Genomic DNA, 17,724 nt, shown 5'->3' on the forward strand with positions numbered 1-17,724 from the left:
ATTTTAAGTACTTAATGCTTATTAATTAAATAACCTAAGCATCCTACATTCATTATCTGACTCTGTACTGCTTATGGTTTCTTGTGTATCTGTCTCACCTCTACAAAAATGCAAATCCCTGAGACAAGAGATCAGATTGTAATTCATCCTGAAGGTTGAATCCTCAGCTATACTGTACACCTAGTTGATGTCAGATAAAGTTTAATGAATGATAGAATGATTGCAGAAGTTTGAAGTAGTTTCTATGGGAAGATACAGAAGAAGCATAAGAGCTTACATTCTAGCTAAAGAATACATAGCAAGAGATTTTTAAAAATCCAAATTTCCTGCTTTTCTGCTTGAAAGTGTGTGATTTTGAATAGTTACTTGGAAGTGTATAAATTTTAAGTTATTTTCTCTCTCTAAACTACATTTGTAAAATGGGTGTATTACAACCTCTTATAGGACTGTTGCAAGGATGAAATGAGATAATATGTCCAAGTGTATATCACAATACTTGATAAATGTTTAATATCCTTAAAGAAGGTAAGTATATTGGATTGTCTGAGAGGTGTTAGTAAAGTCAGTTCATGTTGATATGAGAGTTGGGGACTTGGACATTGGCTAGTTTCCATCAGATAATAGGAACCCCCAGGAACCTGGAAATACTGGTGGTAATTCTAAAACTGCTTCAGCATAAAATAGTTTTTATGAACCCTCACACCAAACATAAAATATTTCCCTAACCTTTGTATAGCTGCAAAGACAAAAGGAAGGAAGGAAGAGGAGCTACAGTTTCCAACGTCACCTAGAGTATCTTATTCTACATCAATTTTCAAAGAGTGATTTTACATTATTGCTTGATTGGAATCTACCAAGCAATTTACAGAATACCAGGCAGCCTCTTGAGAAAGTAGTACCATCTTTGCCAGAGTAAATTATTGGGATTGTTAACTTTTACATGGACAGGGACAGATAATAATGAAAAGCAGTAAACCAAGTTGCCGCACAGAATTTTCTGTGTAAACCGTTGGTACCGTTAATTAGTCCCGCAACAAAAAATGTCCGTCTGAGGCAGTTGGGTGGTCCTGGGCTCTTAGTGGCCACATTGTGTCTGTCTTTAGATATTAATGTCGGTGTATTCGCAGATTGAGGCAATTCATAAAGCGTTGAGACTGTTTGGGGGTTTTTCTTTCTTTTTCTTTTTTTCTTTTTAAGTGCTAAAACTCAAATTCGCGGCTATTTTACTAATTAGCCCCCGCTCTTCCGCTACTCAAATCTCTCAAAACTACATCTCCCATCATGCTCGGAAGCTGGTTTGACCTCATCTCAAATGGCCCCGTAGGGGAACAAGGATGGTTAATTTTGACTGTGCTAAATTGTACCATAAAATATCTGCCCTAGTTGGCAGCTATTTGGACTTTTATTTCTCCCGACCTCCCGTTTTTGAACTGTAGTCACTAAATGAAAGGGTTCTGGCCTGAGGAGGCCCATGTATGCCTTCAATTGGATGGGGAGCGAGAACAGTGTTGCTGGCGATCTCGAGACTCGGAGGGAATGTTGACCAAGGAGCACCGCTGTGGCCGATCGGTGGAGCAGGAACCCGAGCCCAGGCTGAGTCCGAAAAAAGCCGGATCCTGACGGTGGTTCCGAAACGGCTGTAAGTGGAAGATGGAGGGGTCGGAGAAAGCGGCGGACGCTGGGCAGTCGCTGCCCCCAGTTTACATTTACAGTCCCGAGTATGTTAGCGTGTGCGACTCCCTGGCCAAAGTCCCCAAACGGGTAAGAAAGATTGGGGTGATCACCGTGAGTTTGGGGGTGGGGTAAGGGGCCGGTGGACGAGGGGGCATTAGGAAGCGAAGAGGATACAGGGCTGGGAAAAATCTTCAGCAGAAATTTGAACAGTTGTACCAGATGATAGAGGAAGTGTTCCCTTAGAGAGTTTCCTGAGAGCGCAGCTGGGCGTCCAACGGACAGGTGGGGGTGAGATGGAGGTGCGGGGGAGGGGATCGCGCGGAGGGGACGGTGTCTCTACTGCCAGGGATCCCCAAAGGGGAGAAGAAGCTGAGGGAGAAGTGCTCTATCACCTCCATAAGGCCCGATAGCTTTCGCCTTAGTGATTTGAGTTTTGGGGGTGGGGGGGCCAGTGAACGTGAGGGCATTAGGAAGCTAAGAGGACACAGGGCTAGGGGAAATCTTCAGCAGAAATTTGAACAGTTGTACCAGGTGATAGAGGAAGTGTTCCCTTTGAGAGTTTCCTGAGAGCGCAGCTGGGCGTCCAACGGAAAGGTGGGGGTGGGATGGAGGTGCGGGGGAGGGGATCGCGCGGAGGGGACGGTGTCTCTACTGCCAGGGATCCCCAAAGGGGAAAAGAAACTGAGGGAGAAAAGTGTTCCATCGCCTCCGTAAAACCTGGTAGCTTTCGCCTTAGTGATTTAAATACTACGTATTGTCTAAAGTGCTTTGTAAGCTGTTAAATAAAAAGAAGGGAGGGGAGTTAAAAGTTTCTTTGTTCAGGATGATTAAGTCGATGGGATTTCTCTGAATTAAAACATGTAAGAGACCATTCATTTCTGCCTTTATCCCCTTTTTATGCTGATATTTTTAGGCCAGTATGGTACATTCCTTGATTGAAGCATATGCACTGCATAAGCAAATGAGGTAAGTTGTGTTTTGAACAGAACCCTGAACCCAAGTGGTCATAGCCTTAATGTCCTGCTTCACAGGTGGGGCTAATTAGTGAGAGAATGGTACTTTTTTTAAAGTTTTCTCTTTTTTGTGTGTGTGATACATAGTGTTGGTAATCAGCCTGTAGCCTAATGAAAGCTCTTGAAGAATTAAGAAAACTCTAAAAAAGTGCTTGAAGCAGTTAAGAAATAGGGCTTTATTGCTGGGAGGGAAATATCCTAGGGATAGGTATTTTGTGGAGGTTTTGGGGTTAGAACATATGGGTACTAAAACCTATCTGATAAAAAATACCTTCAGCTGGGAGGTGTTCTGGTTTGCTTGTTGTTTTTTTTTTCTCCTAAGCCAGGTCTGAGAGTATGGATTCTATTTAAGACTTTTAGGCATACCATTACCACCACCAAACTTAAATGATGAGCCTGCTGCTGCTGCTGCTAAGTCGCTTCAGTCGTATCTGACTCTGTGCGACCCCATAGACGGCAACGCACCAGGCTCCCCCGTCCCTGGAGTTCTCCAGGCAAGAACACTGGAGTGGGTTGCCATTTCCTTCTCCAATGCATGAAAGTGAAAAGTGAAAGTCAAGTCGCTCAGTCGTGTCTGACTCTTAGCGACCCCATGGACTGCAGCCCACCAGGCTCCTCCGTCCATGGGATTTTCCAGGCAAGAGTACTGGAGTGGGGTGCCATGAGCCTAGACAGTCAAAACCAAAGGAAATTCCTGTAATGAAGGCCAGAATTCAGCACAGAGCTAAGTGCTTCTTTAAAAACAAAAAAAATTTGAACTTGCTGTTTGTCATTATAATAGTAAATATAACCCTGACACTTGTAGGGGTATTTCTGACATTACCTGGCCAATTAGGTGAGCATCTGTCTATGCTGGCTAGTGTGATATGCTTCATTTATCTCCCAAATGGTAGTGTAAATTTTATCCTTATTATTAACAAAATCATTTGTTGAGTATCCTCTTTATGAATGTTTTTCAACCATTTTTAAACCTATGTGTTTGGTAAATAGAGAAACTACTTGCCTTTCATTAAAGTTATTTAGCATTTAAAAAATTAAGCAAGAAATCAAAGAAAAATAAAACTGTCTTTCTTGTTAAGTAGGGAAGCTTTTAGTAATGATTTGTTAAGAGGAAGAGTGGTGGCTTCCCTGCTGGCTCAGGTGGTAAAGAATCTGCCTGCAATGCAAACAAACAAACAAAAAAAGACCCAGGTTTGATCTCTATGTTGGGAAGTTCCCCTGGAGAAGGAAATGGCAAGCCTCTCTAGTATTCTTGCCTGGAGAATACCATGGACAGAGGAGCCTGGTGGGCTACAGTCTATGGGGTCGCAAAGAGTCAGACTGAGCGACTACCATACACAAGAGGAAGAGTATTAGAAGAGGGAGCAATGAGGGCTGGGAAACATGGTACAAGAAACCATAAAATTTTTATTTTAATAAACAGAGTTGTCACCTCGTGTGGATATGTATTCTTGAAGAAGAAGCAAGACTCCTTGGATCTTGGCTATGTGTATTTAATTTTTAAGGCTGAGACTGCTTGATAATGGTAGTAGCCTACATAACCATATTAATTCCTTTCAGCAACAAAAACACCCAGTACTGCCTCCCTGTGGCCTAGGTCATGCATTTTCAACTTGAATGTGCATAGGAATCACCTTGTTAAAATGCAGATGTTTTTTTAAATTTTATTTTATTGAAATAGTTGATTTACAATACTGTTTAGTTTCTGATGTACAGCAAAGTGATTCAGATATGCTGTGCTTAGTTGCTCAGTCATGTCTGACTCTTTATGACCCCATGGACAGTAGTAGCCCACCAAGCTCCTTTGTCCATGGGGATTCTCCAGGCAAGAATACTGGAGTGGGTTGCCATTTCCTCCTCCAGGGGATTTTTTCCAACCTAGGGATCGAACCCTCATTTTCTGTAACTCCTGCATTGGTAGACAGATTCTTTACCACTGAGCTACCTGGGAGGAGTATGTATAATACTTTGCATCTGCTAATCCAAAACTTCCAGTCCAAAAATGGTTCAGAAATTTGAGTGTCATCCTTGTGCAGGGACAATGCTAATCTTCTCTGTGTCGTTCAAATTTTAGTATATGTGTTGCTGAAGCAAGCTGCTGCTGCTGCTGCTACTGCTGCTAAGTCGCTTCAGTCGTGTCCGACTCTGTGCGACCCCATAGACGGCAGCACATCAGGCTCCCCCTTCCCTGGGATTCTCCAGGCAAGAACACTGGAGTGGGTTGCCATTTCCTTCTTCAATGCAGGAAAGTGAAAGTGAAGTTGCTCAGTCGTGTCCAACTCTTAGCGACCCCATGGACTGTAGCCTACCAGGCTCCTCCGCCCATGGGATTTTCCAGGCAAGAGTACTGGAGTGGGGTGCCATTGCCTTCTCCGGCTGAAGCAAGTGCTAAAGTACAAATTCTGATTCAATAAGTCTGATGGGAGGCTGAAATTCTGCTTTTCTGACAAGCTCCCAGGTGCTGCTGCTGCTGGTCCATAGACCACCCCAGAGAGCAGTAGTGGCAGTGGGAGTCAGGAAGAGGATATAGGGACTAGGCAGCTGGAAGTTAGAGGTGGTTAAGTCCTTGTTGTTAGGTTAGTGCCCTGTATTCTCTCCATTACTCCTATTTTTCACTTCTTGTGAACAGTTGGTTGAGAGCTTCTGAGTAAAGTCTAGTCAGCCTGTTTTCTCCTTCCTCTCAGAAGCAGATGTGAATGACCAGATGCAGAAATTTCTACATTTTTGGTTGCCTATTTTTTTATCCTTTACTATTAATAATAATGAGTTACCCACAAAGCATTTTCATGTATGTTATCATTTAATCTTCACATAAGTTCCTTAAGATACCCCCACTTTACAGATGAGGAAACTGAACAACAGAATGGCCATCTTATCTGAGGTTATAGAGCTGGTAATCATGATGGGAACCCAGTTCTCTGACTCCAAATTCAAAATTCATGACAATTCAGCTGCCTAGTGAAGTAAAATTTTAGTTGAAAGAATTGTATTTGCCCAATTAGGAAAACTGATTCAAATGAAAATATTACTTCCTACTGGTTTGTCATGAAAGTTGTAACTCACAGAGCAAAGTTTGTGTGATACCTGATTATTTAATTTTAATATAATTACTCTTTTTTTTTTTTTTACCTACCTTTAAACTTAAGGGACATATCTATCCTGTCACCCCTGTTTAATGCAGTGGATGTGAGAAAATGAAGACTGCAGTGCAGTGGAGGAACATGTTTATTGTTTTAGCACCCTGGAACCAGAAGCTGGAAGGTTTGGCTCCTGCTTCCAGGTTTTGGCATACTCTGGATCTGACTCACTCACCTCTCTTTGTTCTCTGTTATTATTAGGATAGTTAAGCCCAAAGTGGCCTCCATGGAGGAGATGGCCAGCTTCCACACTGATGCCTATCTGCAGCATCTCCAGAAGGTCAGCCAAGATGGAGATGATGATCATCCAGACTCCACAGAATATGGACTAGGTAAAGTCATCACCAGGCAATGATGGGAGACGGACAACCTCCATCTATAGATCATAACTACTTCATCTTTTATAACTTGCAAAGTGAAAGTCGTTCAGTCGTGTCCAACTCTTTGCAACCCCATGGACTATACAGGCCATGGAATTCTCCAGGCCCGAATACTCGAGTGGGTTGCCATTCCTTTCTCCAGGGGATCTTCCCAACCTAGGGATCAAACCGAGGTCTCCTGCATTGCAGGCGAATTCTTTACTGGTTGAGCCACCAGGGAAGCCCAAGAATACTGGAGTGGGTAGCCTATCCCTTCTCCGGGGGATCTTCCCAACCCAGGAATCAAACCGGGGTCTCTTGCATTGTAGGCAGATTTTTTACCAGCTGAGCTACCAGGGAAGCCCTTATAACTTGAATGATGGTCTTTAAAACTTTCAAATTAACAACTAATGTGTTAACCACAATATTAATCTCTTAGTTTAACTACACTCCCATATGAATTGAGCAAAATTAACGATGGATCAAATAGAGAAAAACCTTTTAGTTGCTTAGGCCCTAATAGCAGTGCCCAGATTGGGTCAGTCTATATGTACACTGATTTAACTGTCCTGTGACCTTGTATTTTAACTTCAATATAGATTTATGTTCTGGGTAAGTTTGATACCTTATTTCTCATTAAACAGCTGCATTTTTAAAGAACCATAAGTGGCCAATAGGATAGTCTAGAGAAACAGAATGATTTAGTAGAAAAACACTAGACTGGAGGTATGTGTGGAAGGTGGAGGTGGGAGCTTAAAACACCAGAGGGTCCCATACCTGGCTCTGTGTCATCACTGATATGACATATCACCTCTCAGTCCTCAGTTTCCTCATCTATAAGATGTGACTAGTTAATCTTGAAAGTTTAGCCTTTCTGGCTCTAACACATTGAAGACATTTATCTCTCATTTGGAGCTGATGTTAGCACAGTAGCTTTTTGGTGGGATATGTTGTTGTACCTCAACCTAGTCTTTCTAATAGGGTTGCTGCTACTGCTAAGTCACTTCAGTCGTGTCTGACTCTGCGACCCCATAGACGGCAGCCCACGAGGCTCCCCCGTCCCTGGGATTCTCCAGGCAAGAACACTGGAGTGGGTGGCGCCAGACCCAATTCCAATGTATGGAGGAAGGAATTTGCCTCCACATTACCAAACAATGCTCAGGACACCAGCTTGGTGTCTTCCAATTCAACTCAGTTCTGACACTATCTCCCTGGAGATAGCATCAGATTCCACAGGTGAAGTGCTCAGTCCCACAAGACTTCACTCCACATCAGACACCAATTGCAAACCCAAGCTGCTACCTGTGCTCTGACTGACAGGCTGCAAATCAGAGGTTCTAACAATCTCACCAACTCAAGATGCCAAGCATAAGTCCAAGTTGTTAACTCTGCTTCTAAACAACTGTAAATTAGAAATTTGCATGACCTCTCCCCCACCCTTGGATTTAATTAATTTTATAGAGCAGCTCACAGAACCTAGGAAACCCATATAGTCACTAGATCACTAGTTAATGATTAAAGGATATAACTCAGGAATAGCCAGATGAAAGAGATGCAGGAAGTCAGGGTATGAGAAAGGGGCACAGAGTTTCCATGCCCTTTCCAAGCATGCCACTCTCCCCAAATCTCTATGTGTTCACCAACCCAGAAACTCTCCAAACCCTCTTCTTTGGGGTTTTTATGGAGGCTTCATTACATAGGCATGATTGATTAAAGACATTGGCCAATTGGAGATTGAACTTGTTGACCTAAACAAATAGGCTGCCAGATATTTCTCCATCAACCATGGGTTGGTTCGGGATCAGCAGAGAATTAGAATTTGGGGTCTGCAACCATAGCAAGCCATGTGCAATTTCTTGCATTGCTAGGGAAGAACACTCTTATGGAGAAGGAAAGGAAGCTGGAAGGGCTATAGTAACAAAAAAAAAAAAGGGAAAGGAAAGAGAGTGGGAAAGAGAGTCCCTGGCTTTTCATTGACTTGAGTCCTTGCCAGGAAAGAAGTCTTTCTTGTTAAACTTGGTTATTATTTCAGAGTGTGAGAGCTCCCCCTTCTGGTCTCCTGACTCTGTTTAATTGAAGTTTCTGTTTATTAATTTCTTGCAAACTCAATCTCCAGTTTCTCTTCCCTCACACAGGAGATCAGGAGGTAGAACTGATAGTTCCAACCCTCGTATGCCTGGTTCTGCTGGCAACCAACCCCCGTCCTTAGTTGTGGTCCACAAGTCACCTCATCAATATAACCAAGATATGTCTCTGACTCAGCATTTAGGAATTCCAAGAATTTTAAGAGTTCTGTGCCAGAAACTGGGAATAAGACCAATTATGCAGTTGACCCTTAAACAACCCATGGATTAGGGGTAGCCACCCTCTGCACAGTTGAAAATCTTAGTATAACTTATAATTGGCCCTCCATATCTGCTGTTCTGCATCCAGGGATTCAGCCTACCAGTGATGGTGTAGTACTGTAGTAGTTTCTATTGAAAAAACAAGTCCACCTGTAAGTGGGTCTGCATTGTTCAATCCCATGTCGTTCAAGAGCTAACTATATATTCCTTATTATAAATCATAATATTACACCCCTCTTTTTCCAGTTTATCTTTTAACGAGCTCTTCTGATGTTTGCCTGAAGGTTATGACTGCCCAGCCACTGAAGGAATATTCGACTATGCAGCAGCTGTAGGAGGGGCTACAATCACAGCTGCCCAGTGCCTGATTGATGGAATGTCCAAAGTAGCAATCAACTGGTCTGGAGGGTGGCATCATGCAAAGAAGTAAGATAACGACCTTTCTGCTTTCTACTTCTTTCCTTGAATCAGCTTTTCATTTATGTAAAGTCTTATGTTTATTGTATTGGTATTTATTGAGAGACGTGTGTGTGTGTGTGCGCGCGCGCGTGTGTGTGTGTGGCACTTAGCTAGGTATTCTGAAGAGATACAAGTAAAATTTTAAAAAGATGACATAATATAGTGGAAAGTGTACTATTGAAAGTCAGGATACCTGGGCTTTATGCCTAGTTTCTCTACAAACTTGGTTGACTGACCTGGATAGATTCGTCTCTTTCAGTATCAGTCTCTTCTTCAGGAAAATAGGGAGAACAAAGGGTATCAATAGTAGATTTATAGTAGTAGATAAGTGTATCTAGACAATCCCTAAATTCCTTCTAAGCTTTCTAGAAATTGCCCTATCTCCAAGGAACTCTAGAAACATTAATAAAACTAGAATAATTAGGGAGCAACATCAGTTTTGGTACCAGTTGAATATGTGTATGAGCTGTATTTAGTAATAAGGAGCAATTAATCGTGGAAGTTTTGGACGAGGTGAATTATAGAGCTAGTTCTAGAAAGGAGCAGAAAGCAGATTTTTGAATAGGTTAAGAATGGATGAGAATAGATTTAAAACAAATGGCTGAGGAATCAAAAAAGAGATTTATGCTGCTATCTCTAAGCAAAGCGGCAGCTGGAGCTAGATTTTTTTCTAAGGAGAAAGGGCTTATGAAACAACTATTGGGTGCTACTTGGAGTTACAGGAAAAGTCCTTTTGGAATTTAACATTTCAAACAGTTGTATTCTGTGTCTAACAAGGACTTCTGAGTATGATTTAGCATTTGGCATGTCACTTAAAATGTCTGTAGTACATGTTGGAGGAGAAAGATTTTATTTATTTATTTTTATTGAAGTATAGTTAATTTACAATGTTGTGTTAATTTCAAGTGTACAGCAAAGTGATTCAGTTACACTTTCCAGATTCTTTTCCATTATAGGTTATTACAAGATACTGAGTATACAGTATTACGAGATACTGCTGTGCAGTAGATCCTGCCTGTTTACGTATGCTATATATAGTATGTAGTATGTGTATCTGTTAATCCCAAACTCCTAATTTACCCCCCTGCCCCAGGCAGGAGAAAGATTTTAAAAACTGAATTTATCAATGCGCTGTTTGAGTGAAATGAAGCAGCAGCAGTAGTAAACTGCCAGTGCATCATTCACACACCAATTGTTCACACCATCTGCCGTGACCTTGCTGCTCCAGGGCTCTTGAGTCTAGAGACAACACTTCATCTTTCAGAATAAAACCTTGAGCACAGATTCAGCATATGCAGGTTAAGGTAATAATATGGAATTCTTTTCATCAAGTAAATAGATTTCATGACCAAGGAAATTCTTGAGTAAGTTTACTACTAGAATCCACTACTGAGGCAATGGAACAAAGAGAAGCAGTGTTTAGTAATCAGTTTTATATGCCCTTAAAACAGAAATGACCTGCTTTTTGTTAGTTTTTGCCCTGTTAAAAAGTTCAAAGTCAAGACAGTGATCTCTAGAAGGAAAAAATGACCCTATCTCCTTCAAGCTATAGATCAAAGGGATAAAACCGAGCACCTCTGAACCAAGGACTTCTATGCCTTCTCATACTTAGCAAGTTGAGAAGAAAAGTAGTGTGGTTTCATGGGAAATGCCCAGTCCTACAAGTCAGATCTAGTTTCTGTGTATAGCACTGGAGAAGCTTATATATTTAAATACACTGTTTCAGGCCTCCTGGGGCCTGGATCAGTGTGCAGTGGAATACCCAGGTACCTGCCACTTCTTATCACTATTTTGCTGTCAAAAGAAGCACACTCTATCTCCAGCCAACTATGGTGGCTTCTGGGCTACATGTAGGCGTGGGCATACCTATGCACCATATTTTAACTGTTTCAGACAGCTTTCAACTGATCCCACCTGGAAACACACATCTGCAGTGAAGAGTCTCTAGGGCTTGCTCCAATTCAGGTCCAAATTCCAGGGGCTTCTTGGCCCCTCTAGAATCTTTCTGCAAATGGATTATAGGCATTTAGTCCACAAACTTACATCTAGCCAGCATTTATCATTTATAACCACAATATTTGTTTTAATCTCCTCATCCCCCAATGCATGTACATTCATACATGCCATATATTCATTCAACATGTATTGATTAAGCACCTACATAGTGTCAAGCATATTTTTATCACCACTAATAAGCAGAGATACAGAAATTAAAGCATACTACATTTTTCTCCACAAAATTTGAAAAAAAAAATTTCAAAATATCCAGGTGCTGGCAGGATTACAGTGAAATTGGCACACTCTTTTTGAAAACTTTAGAAATAAGTGTTAAGAGTGGGGAAGATGTTTGTACCTATTGAGCCAGTACTATTATTCTTAGCAATCTATTCGAAGGAAATAAACCAATTCTGCCCTCAAGAAGTTTGTCTCTTAGAGGTAAGACAGCAAGTAATCTTATTTGAAAGCTAAACAAGAGTGATTTTCAAAGAAAATTCTGCAAAAGAAGAGTAACAAGAGAGTAATGTTACTAGCTATTAAACATACAAAACAAGAATAATGAAAACACTGGTACCACTGGTATAAGATTAGACAGATGATATTATAGTACACTTCCCAAAGAGAAGTGTTTCACATAAAAATTCAATCTTTTATAAAGGATGCGTTGGAAACGATTGGAAAGGGTTGTTCAGTAAATGATGTTGTGACAGCTTGTAACATTTACACCCTCATCTCCTGTAGTAAACTAAGTGGCAGCTAGATTGAAGAGTTAAATATTAAAAAGCCAAATTAGAAAAAAAAAAAAAAACCAGAATGAATGAATTATCAAGCTTCTAAAGGGGAATTGTTTTCTAAGCTTAGGAAGGAATAGAAAAAAAAAACTTATGAAGGAAAAGATCAACACATTTGTATGAAATTTTAAAACCAAAATAACTTTTGTGGTCATTTCAAAAATAAAATCTAAACACAGACTAGAAAGGCATAGTTGACATAAATATGACAAAATGTGTCAGATTTGCATTTTCTCAGACATTCATACAGTATGATGTATAAGAAGATATGTGGGGAAAAAACCTGAATAGATAATTTACAAAGGAGTTTTAAGTATAACTGGGAAATATGGGTCAATGTTCATCACTACTAATCAAAGAAATGCAAGTAAGTAGGTAGCCTCTTTTTAAGCCTGTCTGTAACAGAATTTTTAAAAAGTGGTACTCAGTTTGGTAGTAATACTGTGATTTTGATCAATCCCTTAAGAAAGCAGTTTGGTAGTCAGCATGTATTAATGCCCTTTCTATCTCGTAATCTACTTTTGAGAATGTTTCCTAACAAAATAATTCAAAATAATGGGGGGAAAGCTGTTTACCTAAAGATATTTATCTTTACATGGAATACAGTCCATGGATTTCTCCAGGCCAGAATACTGGAGTGGGTAGCCTTTCCCTTCTCCAGGGGATCTTCCCAACCCAGGGATCAAACCCAGGTCTCCCACATTGCAGGTGGATTCTTTACCAGCTGAGCCACCAGGGAAGCCCAAGGATACGTGGGTAGCCTATCCCTTCTCCAGGGCATCTTCCTATTATTTAATTGAAAAAAATAGAAATAACATGAATATCTACAAATAAATAAATGGTATATCTATTTCATAGAATATTATACTATTATTTTAAATGATGATTATGAAGACTAAGGGGGCATTTCAGAAAAATACTTATGGGTTAATGAAAAAAACAGGTTTTAAAAATGTATGCACACTGCTGTTACAACTTTGTAAAGCACATGCATATTTAAAAAAATACTGGAAATGATAATAGTGGTTATGTTAGGGTGGCAGAATTAAATGATGCTTTTTTTATATGTTTCTCTAGTTTTCAAATTCTGTGTAATGAGATGTTTTCTAACTTTTGCAGCTAAAATTTTACGAAAATAAAAATAGGCAAAAAATATTGATATTTACAGCAAATATAAACAAAGGGCTGAAATTATTAACTATTCTAATTGATTTTTTAAAAACATTAATTCAGATAAATGAGCAAAAGACACGAACAGACAATTCACAAAAGAGGAAACAGTAAACAAACATGAAAAAATACTATCACTAATGATTAAAGGATGAGAAATTGAAACATTATATATACACGTATTGAAGAAGGCAATGGCAACCCACTCCAGTACTCTTGCCTGGAAAATCCCATGGGCGGAAAAGCCTGGTAGGCTACAGTCCATGGGGTCGCTAGGAGTCGGACACGACTGAGCGACTTCACTTTCACTTTTCACTTTCACGCATTGGAGAAGGAAATGGCAACCCACTCCAGTGTTCTTGCCTGGAGAATCCAAGGGACAGGGGAGCCTGGTGGGCTGCCGTCTATGGGGTCGCACAGAGTCGGACACGACTGAAGTGACTTAGCAGCAGCAGCAGCAGATATTACCACTACTGTTATTGACATCATTATCCTTACTTGCTGCTGCTAAGTTGCTGCTAAGTCGCTTCAGTCGTGTCCGACTCTGTGCGACCCCATAGACGGCAGCCCACCAGGCTCCCCTGTCCCTTGGATTCTCCAGGCAAGAACACTGGAGTGTGTTGCCATTTCCTTCTCCAATGCGTGAAAGTGAAGTCGCTCAGTCGTGTCCGACTCTTAGCAACCCCGTGGACTTCAGCCTTCCAGGCTCCTCCGTCCATGGGATTTTCCAGGCAAGAGTACTGGAGTGGGGTGCCATTGCCTTCTCCAAAACAAAAAGCTACTTAGTGGATATATTTAAAAGAGGGACTAAAATTTTAGAGTAAATAGTGGAGGGGGCAGGGTTTGATTAGTATGCTAACCTGACTAACTAAAAACTATTAAAATGTATTTCTTTTGTTTCATTTAATAAAAATTGAATGCTAAATAATTCTTATAACAAACCAAGAATGTATTCCGGGATTGATTGTTTTTGTTCAGGACCTCAATTTCTAACAAAAATTGAATGATATTTCAAGATGGTATGTTTCACTTCTGTGAGACTTTTGCAGCATGATCATTAAGAGGGTTGATTTTGCCAAAATATTCAAGGGCTTCATCAGTTTTCCTGAGGGCTTCTCCATAGTCATTTGATATTTAAATTGCTCTCTTTTGAACCACTTTTTAAGATCATTATCCTTATTTATTTTTCTCCTCTTCAGTTGTAAACTAGTCTACCAGATCCTTGCTGTCAGTTTCATGTCAGTTTTCACAATAGCCTGCATTTTTTTTATAAGCTTTGTAATTTCACTTTGTGTTAGATTTGCATGGAATCGCTTGCTGACATATTTGACAATCCATGAGACACAAAGATTGGACAGCTAGCTGCATGGGGATTGTGCTAGTGTTTAAAGGAGTAGGTTGAATGGGGACTGATATAAGTGGTCAATTCACTGGCAAATGCTTTCCTCTCAAGAAAACTTTTGTAACCCTAGGAAGCCTCAAAACCTTGGTACTGCTGGGGCTAAGGTAATAAATTCTCAGTAGTGAGAACTCCCTGAATCTCAGTGAAGCGCTAGTGCAGTGTTTTTCAACTGAGGATTGTTGTTGTTTTTCAGTCACTCAGTCGTGTCCAACGCTTTGCAACCCATGGACTGCAGCACACCAGGCTTCCCTGTCCTTCACCATCTCCCAGAGTTGCTCAAACTCATGTCCATTGAGTTGGTGATGCCATCCAACCATCTCATCCTCTGTTGTACCCTTCTCCTCCTGCCTTCAATCTTTCCCAGCATCAGGATCTTTTCCAGTGAGTCAGCTCTTTGCATCAGGTGGCCAAACTATTGGAGCTTCAGCTTCAGCATCAGTCTTTCCAATGAATATTCATGGTTCATTTCCTTTAGGATTGACTGATTTGATCTCCTTGCAGTGCAAGGGACTCTCAAGAGTCTTCTCCAAAACTAAAATTCTTCAAAAGCATCAATTCTTCAGCACTGTTATGGGTCCAATTCTCTCATCTATATATGACTACTGGAAAAACCATAACTTTGACTATATGGAAGCTTTGTAGGGAAAGTAATGTCTCTGCCTTTTAATACACTATCTAGATTTGTCATAGCTTTTTTCCCAAGGACCAAGGGTAGTAACTTGTAACAGGAATATAATATCAATTTAGTGGGTGGCAACCACCTTTTTTTTTAATATATCAAGGTGGAGTTCATGAAACTTATTCTAGTAAATGTTGTATGTATTAATATTTGTGTGTACTAGGCCACAACAGGGCTTCCCTGGTAGCTCAGCTTGTAAAGAATCCACCTGCAATGCAGAGACCTGGTTCGATTCCTAGGTTGGGAAGGTCCCCTGGAGACAGGATAGGCTACTCACTCCAGCATTCTTGGGCTTCCTTGGTGCTCAGATGGTAAAGAATCTGCCTGCAATGCGGGAGACCTGGGTTCAGTCCCTGGGTTGTGAAGATCCCCTGGAGGAGGACATGGCAACCCACTCCAGTATTCTTATCTGGAGAATTCCCATGGACAGAGGAGCCTGGTGGACTATAGTCCATGGAGTTGCAAAGAGTTGGACACAACTGAGCGACTAAGCACAGCACAGGCCACAATATAAAATATCAAACCACTGTCAAGTGGAATGACTATGAACTTTGAAGAAAGACCGAGGTGCAAATCCAGACTGCAGTCTTACTAGTTGTGTATGTGACCTTGGGGTTATTCTAAGAACAGCATGTACAGAGGTGCGGAGGTGTGAAAGCTGAGGTCACTTCCAAGTCCATAAGTAAAGCTGAAACCAATGGCTCCTATAGGCAAGTAGCTAGAGGTAAGGTGGGAGAGGTATGAAGGGTCATTGTATGCCAAGCAGATAGCTTTGACTTGATCCTTCAAGTCAGTAGTTCTTGACCTATTTTGGTCGTGGACCACTCTAAAAATCTGATAAAAGCTATATAACATTCTCCTTAGAAAAGTGTAGTAGTTTGTTGCTCAGTTGTGTCTGACTCTTTGTGACCCCATGGACTGTAGCCCACCAGGCTCCTCCCTCCATGGGATTCTCCAGGCAAGAGTACTGGAGTGGGGTGCCATTGCCTTCTCCATTAGAAGTGTACATACACAAATTTTTTATTATAGTTTCAGAAAGTCTAAGGATCTCCTACAGCCCATGAAGGAATCTTGGTTTTAAACAATAAGGAATCACCGAAGGAATTTTTAGTCAGGAAGAGTAACATGATCAGATTTGCATTTTATGAATATGATTCTGGCAGTAGTTGGTATGTAAATTGGTTGGGGTACAGTGTGGAATATTGCTAGAGGAATCTGTTAGGACCTTACAGTTATAATAATCTTTCCAAAAGGAGATGAAAGCTTTGGTGATGAGCATAGATGAGGGAATAAATTCAACAGCCATTTAGTAGCTAGACTAGGTAGGAATGGTAACCAGTTTGATACAAATGATAAGAAAAGAGTGATTTGGATTTCTTGTATAGATGACTGAGTAAATGTGTTATCTTTAACCAAGAAGAATAGCAGATGGGAACTGCTGTGCCTATGGAGCATCCAATTAAAGATGTCTGTTAGAAAGCTGGAAATGGGGTCCAGCCTATGATGTCTTAACTTTAATCTGCATACAAAATATTCAGGGAATCTTATTAAAATGCAGATTCTGATTCAGGTCTTGGGGGAGGGGCAACCCTGGGAATCTGCATTCATAACAAACTCCCAGGTGCTGCCAATTTGTGACCTGTACTTAGACTAGCAAGAAGCTGGAGCTCAGGACAATCATCTTCACTAAAGATGCAAAATTCAGGAGTCAGGAGTCAGTAGCATTGTTGTTCAGTCACTCAGTCATGTCCTATTCTTTGTGACCCCATGGAGTGCAGAACGTCAGGCTTCCCTGTCCTTCACCATCTCCCGGAGTTTGCTCAAACTCATGTCCATTGAGTTGGTGATGCCATCCAACCATCTTATCCTCTGTTGTCCCTTTCTCCTGCCTTCAATCTTTCCTAGCATCAGGGTCTTTTCATGCTTTTTCAATAGCATGCTAGGTGGTAATTAAAACTAGGCAAAATAACCTGGAAAACATGTATAGAATAATGCAGGGGGAAAAACTCAAATACTGAGCCTTGTGGAATTCAGTGTTTACAAGGCAGGCAAGAAAAGAAAGGACTACAAAGTCGAGTCTTGAGAAGGATTGGTCAGAGAGATATGAGAAGAATCAGAAAAGACTTATCAGAGAAATCAAAGGTAAACTTCAAGAAGACTAGTTTGGTTAACAGTGTCTGCTGCTGCACAGTATGTGTTCCCAACAGGGGTGATACTGCTCCCAAGGGAAAAAACATTGATTTTTGATGGGGCAGGTGGTAGGGGAGTAGGGGCAGCAAAAAAACTTAGATGCTACATAGTTTATGGTTTTCCAAAGGGTCACAGTACGTAAATAGGTGTATAGTACATCTGTGATATTAAAATTTTGTGGATGGGTCGATTAGGAAAAGGTATCTAGAAAGGCTCCTTGAGTGAAGGAGTGATAATGAAAAACTGGTTGAGAAACAGCTATAGAGAAGGAAAGTAAGTAAAATTTCTCAGTAAGGAGGTTCTGGTGAAGAAGACTTCAAAGGATAAAAAGGAGTGTGCCAGGGAGACAAAGAGATGAAGGACCTTGCAGAAGGTCACAACCGCCTTTGCAGAAGCAGCAATGTGAAATTTCTTGGCAGATGGGGGAACCACACAAATTGTTGGAGGGTTAAAGTACAAAGTGGATAATGACAGTAGATGAGCTAGAAAAGTAGGATATGGCTCATG

General features: G+C 40.9%; 1 protein-coding gene and 1 pseudogene across 4 annotated transcripts in view; one reads left to right on the plus strand and one right to left on the minus strand.

Moving 5' to 3' along the window:
- The first annotated feature begins 1,569 nt into the window (after window positions 1–1,569).
- HDAC8 (histone deacetylase 8) overlaps window positions 1,570–17,724 on the plus strand; it is a 254,295-nt gene continuing 238,140 nt past the window's right edge. For all 4 annotated transcript variants that reach the window (XM_052663085.1, XM_052663086.1, XM_052663087.1 and 1 more), the window contains exons 1-4: window positions 1,570–1,761; window positions 2,588–2,640; window positions 6,026–6,156; window positions 8,813–8,954. In XM_052663085.1, coding sequence (XP_052519045.1) covers window positions 1,651–1,761; window positions 2,588–2,640; window positions 6,026–6,156; window positions 8,813–8,954 — 437 coding nt within the window. In that variant the 5' untranslated portion in view covers window positions 1,570–1,650. The remainder of the gene's footprint in view (window positions 1,762–2,587; window positions 2,641–6,025; window positions 6,157–8,812; window positions 8,955–17,724) is intronic.
- LOC128070730 (uncharacterized) lies at window positions 4,686–4,783 on the minus strand (annotated as a pseudogene).

Source organism: Budorcas taxicolor, chromosome X, assembly GCF_023091745.1.
Source record: "Budorcas taxicolor isolate Tak-1 chromosome X, Takin1.1, whole genome shotgun sequence".
Taxonomy (NCBI): Eukaryota; Metazoa; Chordata; class Mammalia; order Artiodactyla; family Bovidae; genus Budorcas; species Budorcas taxicolor.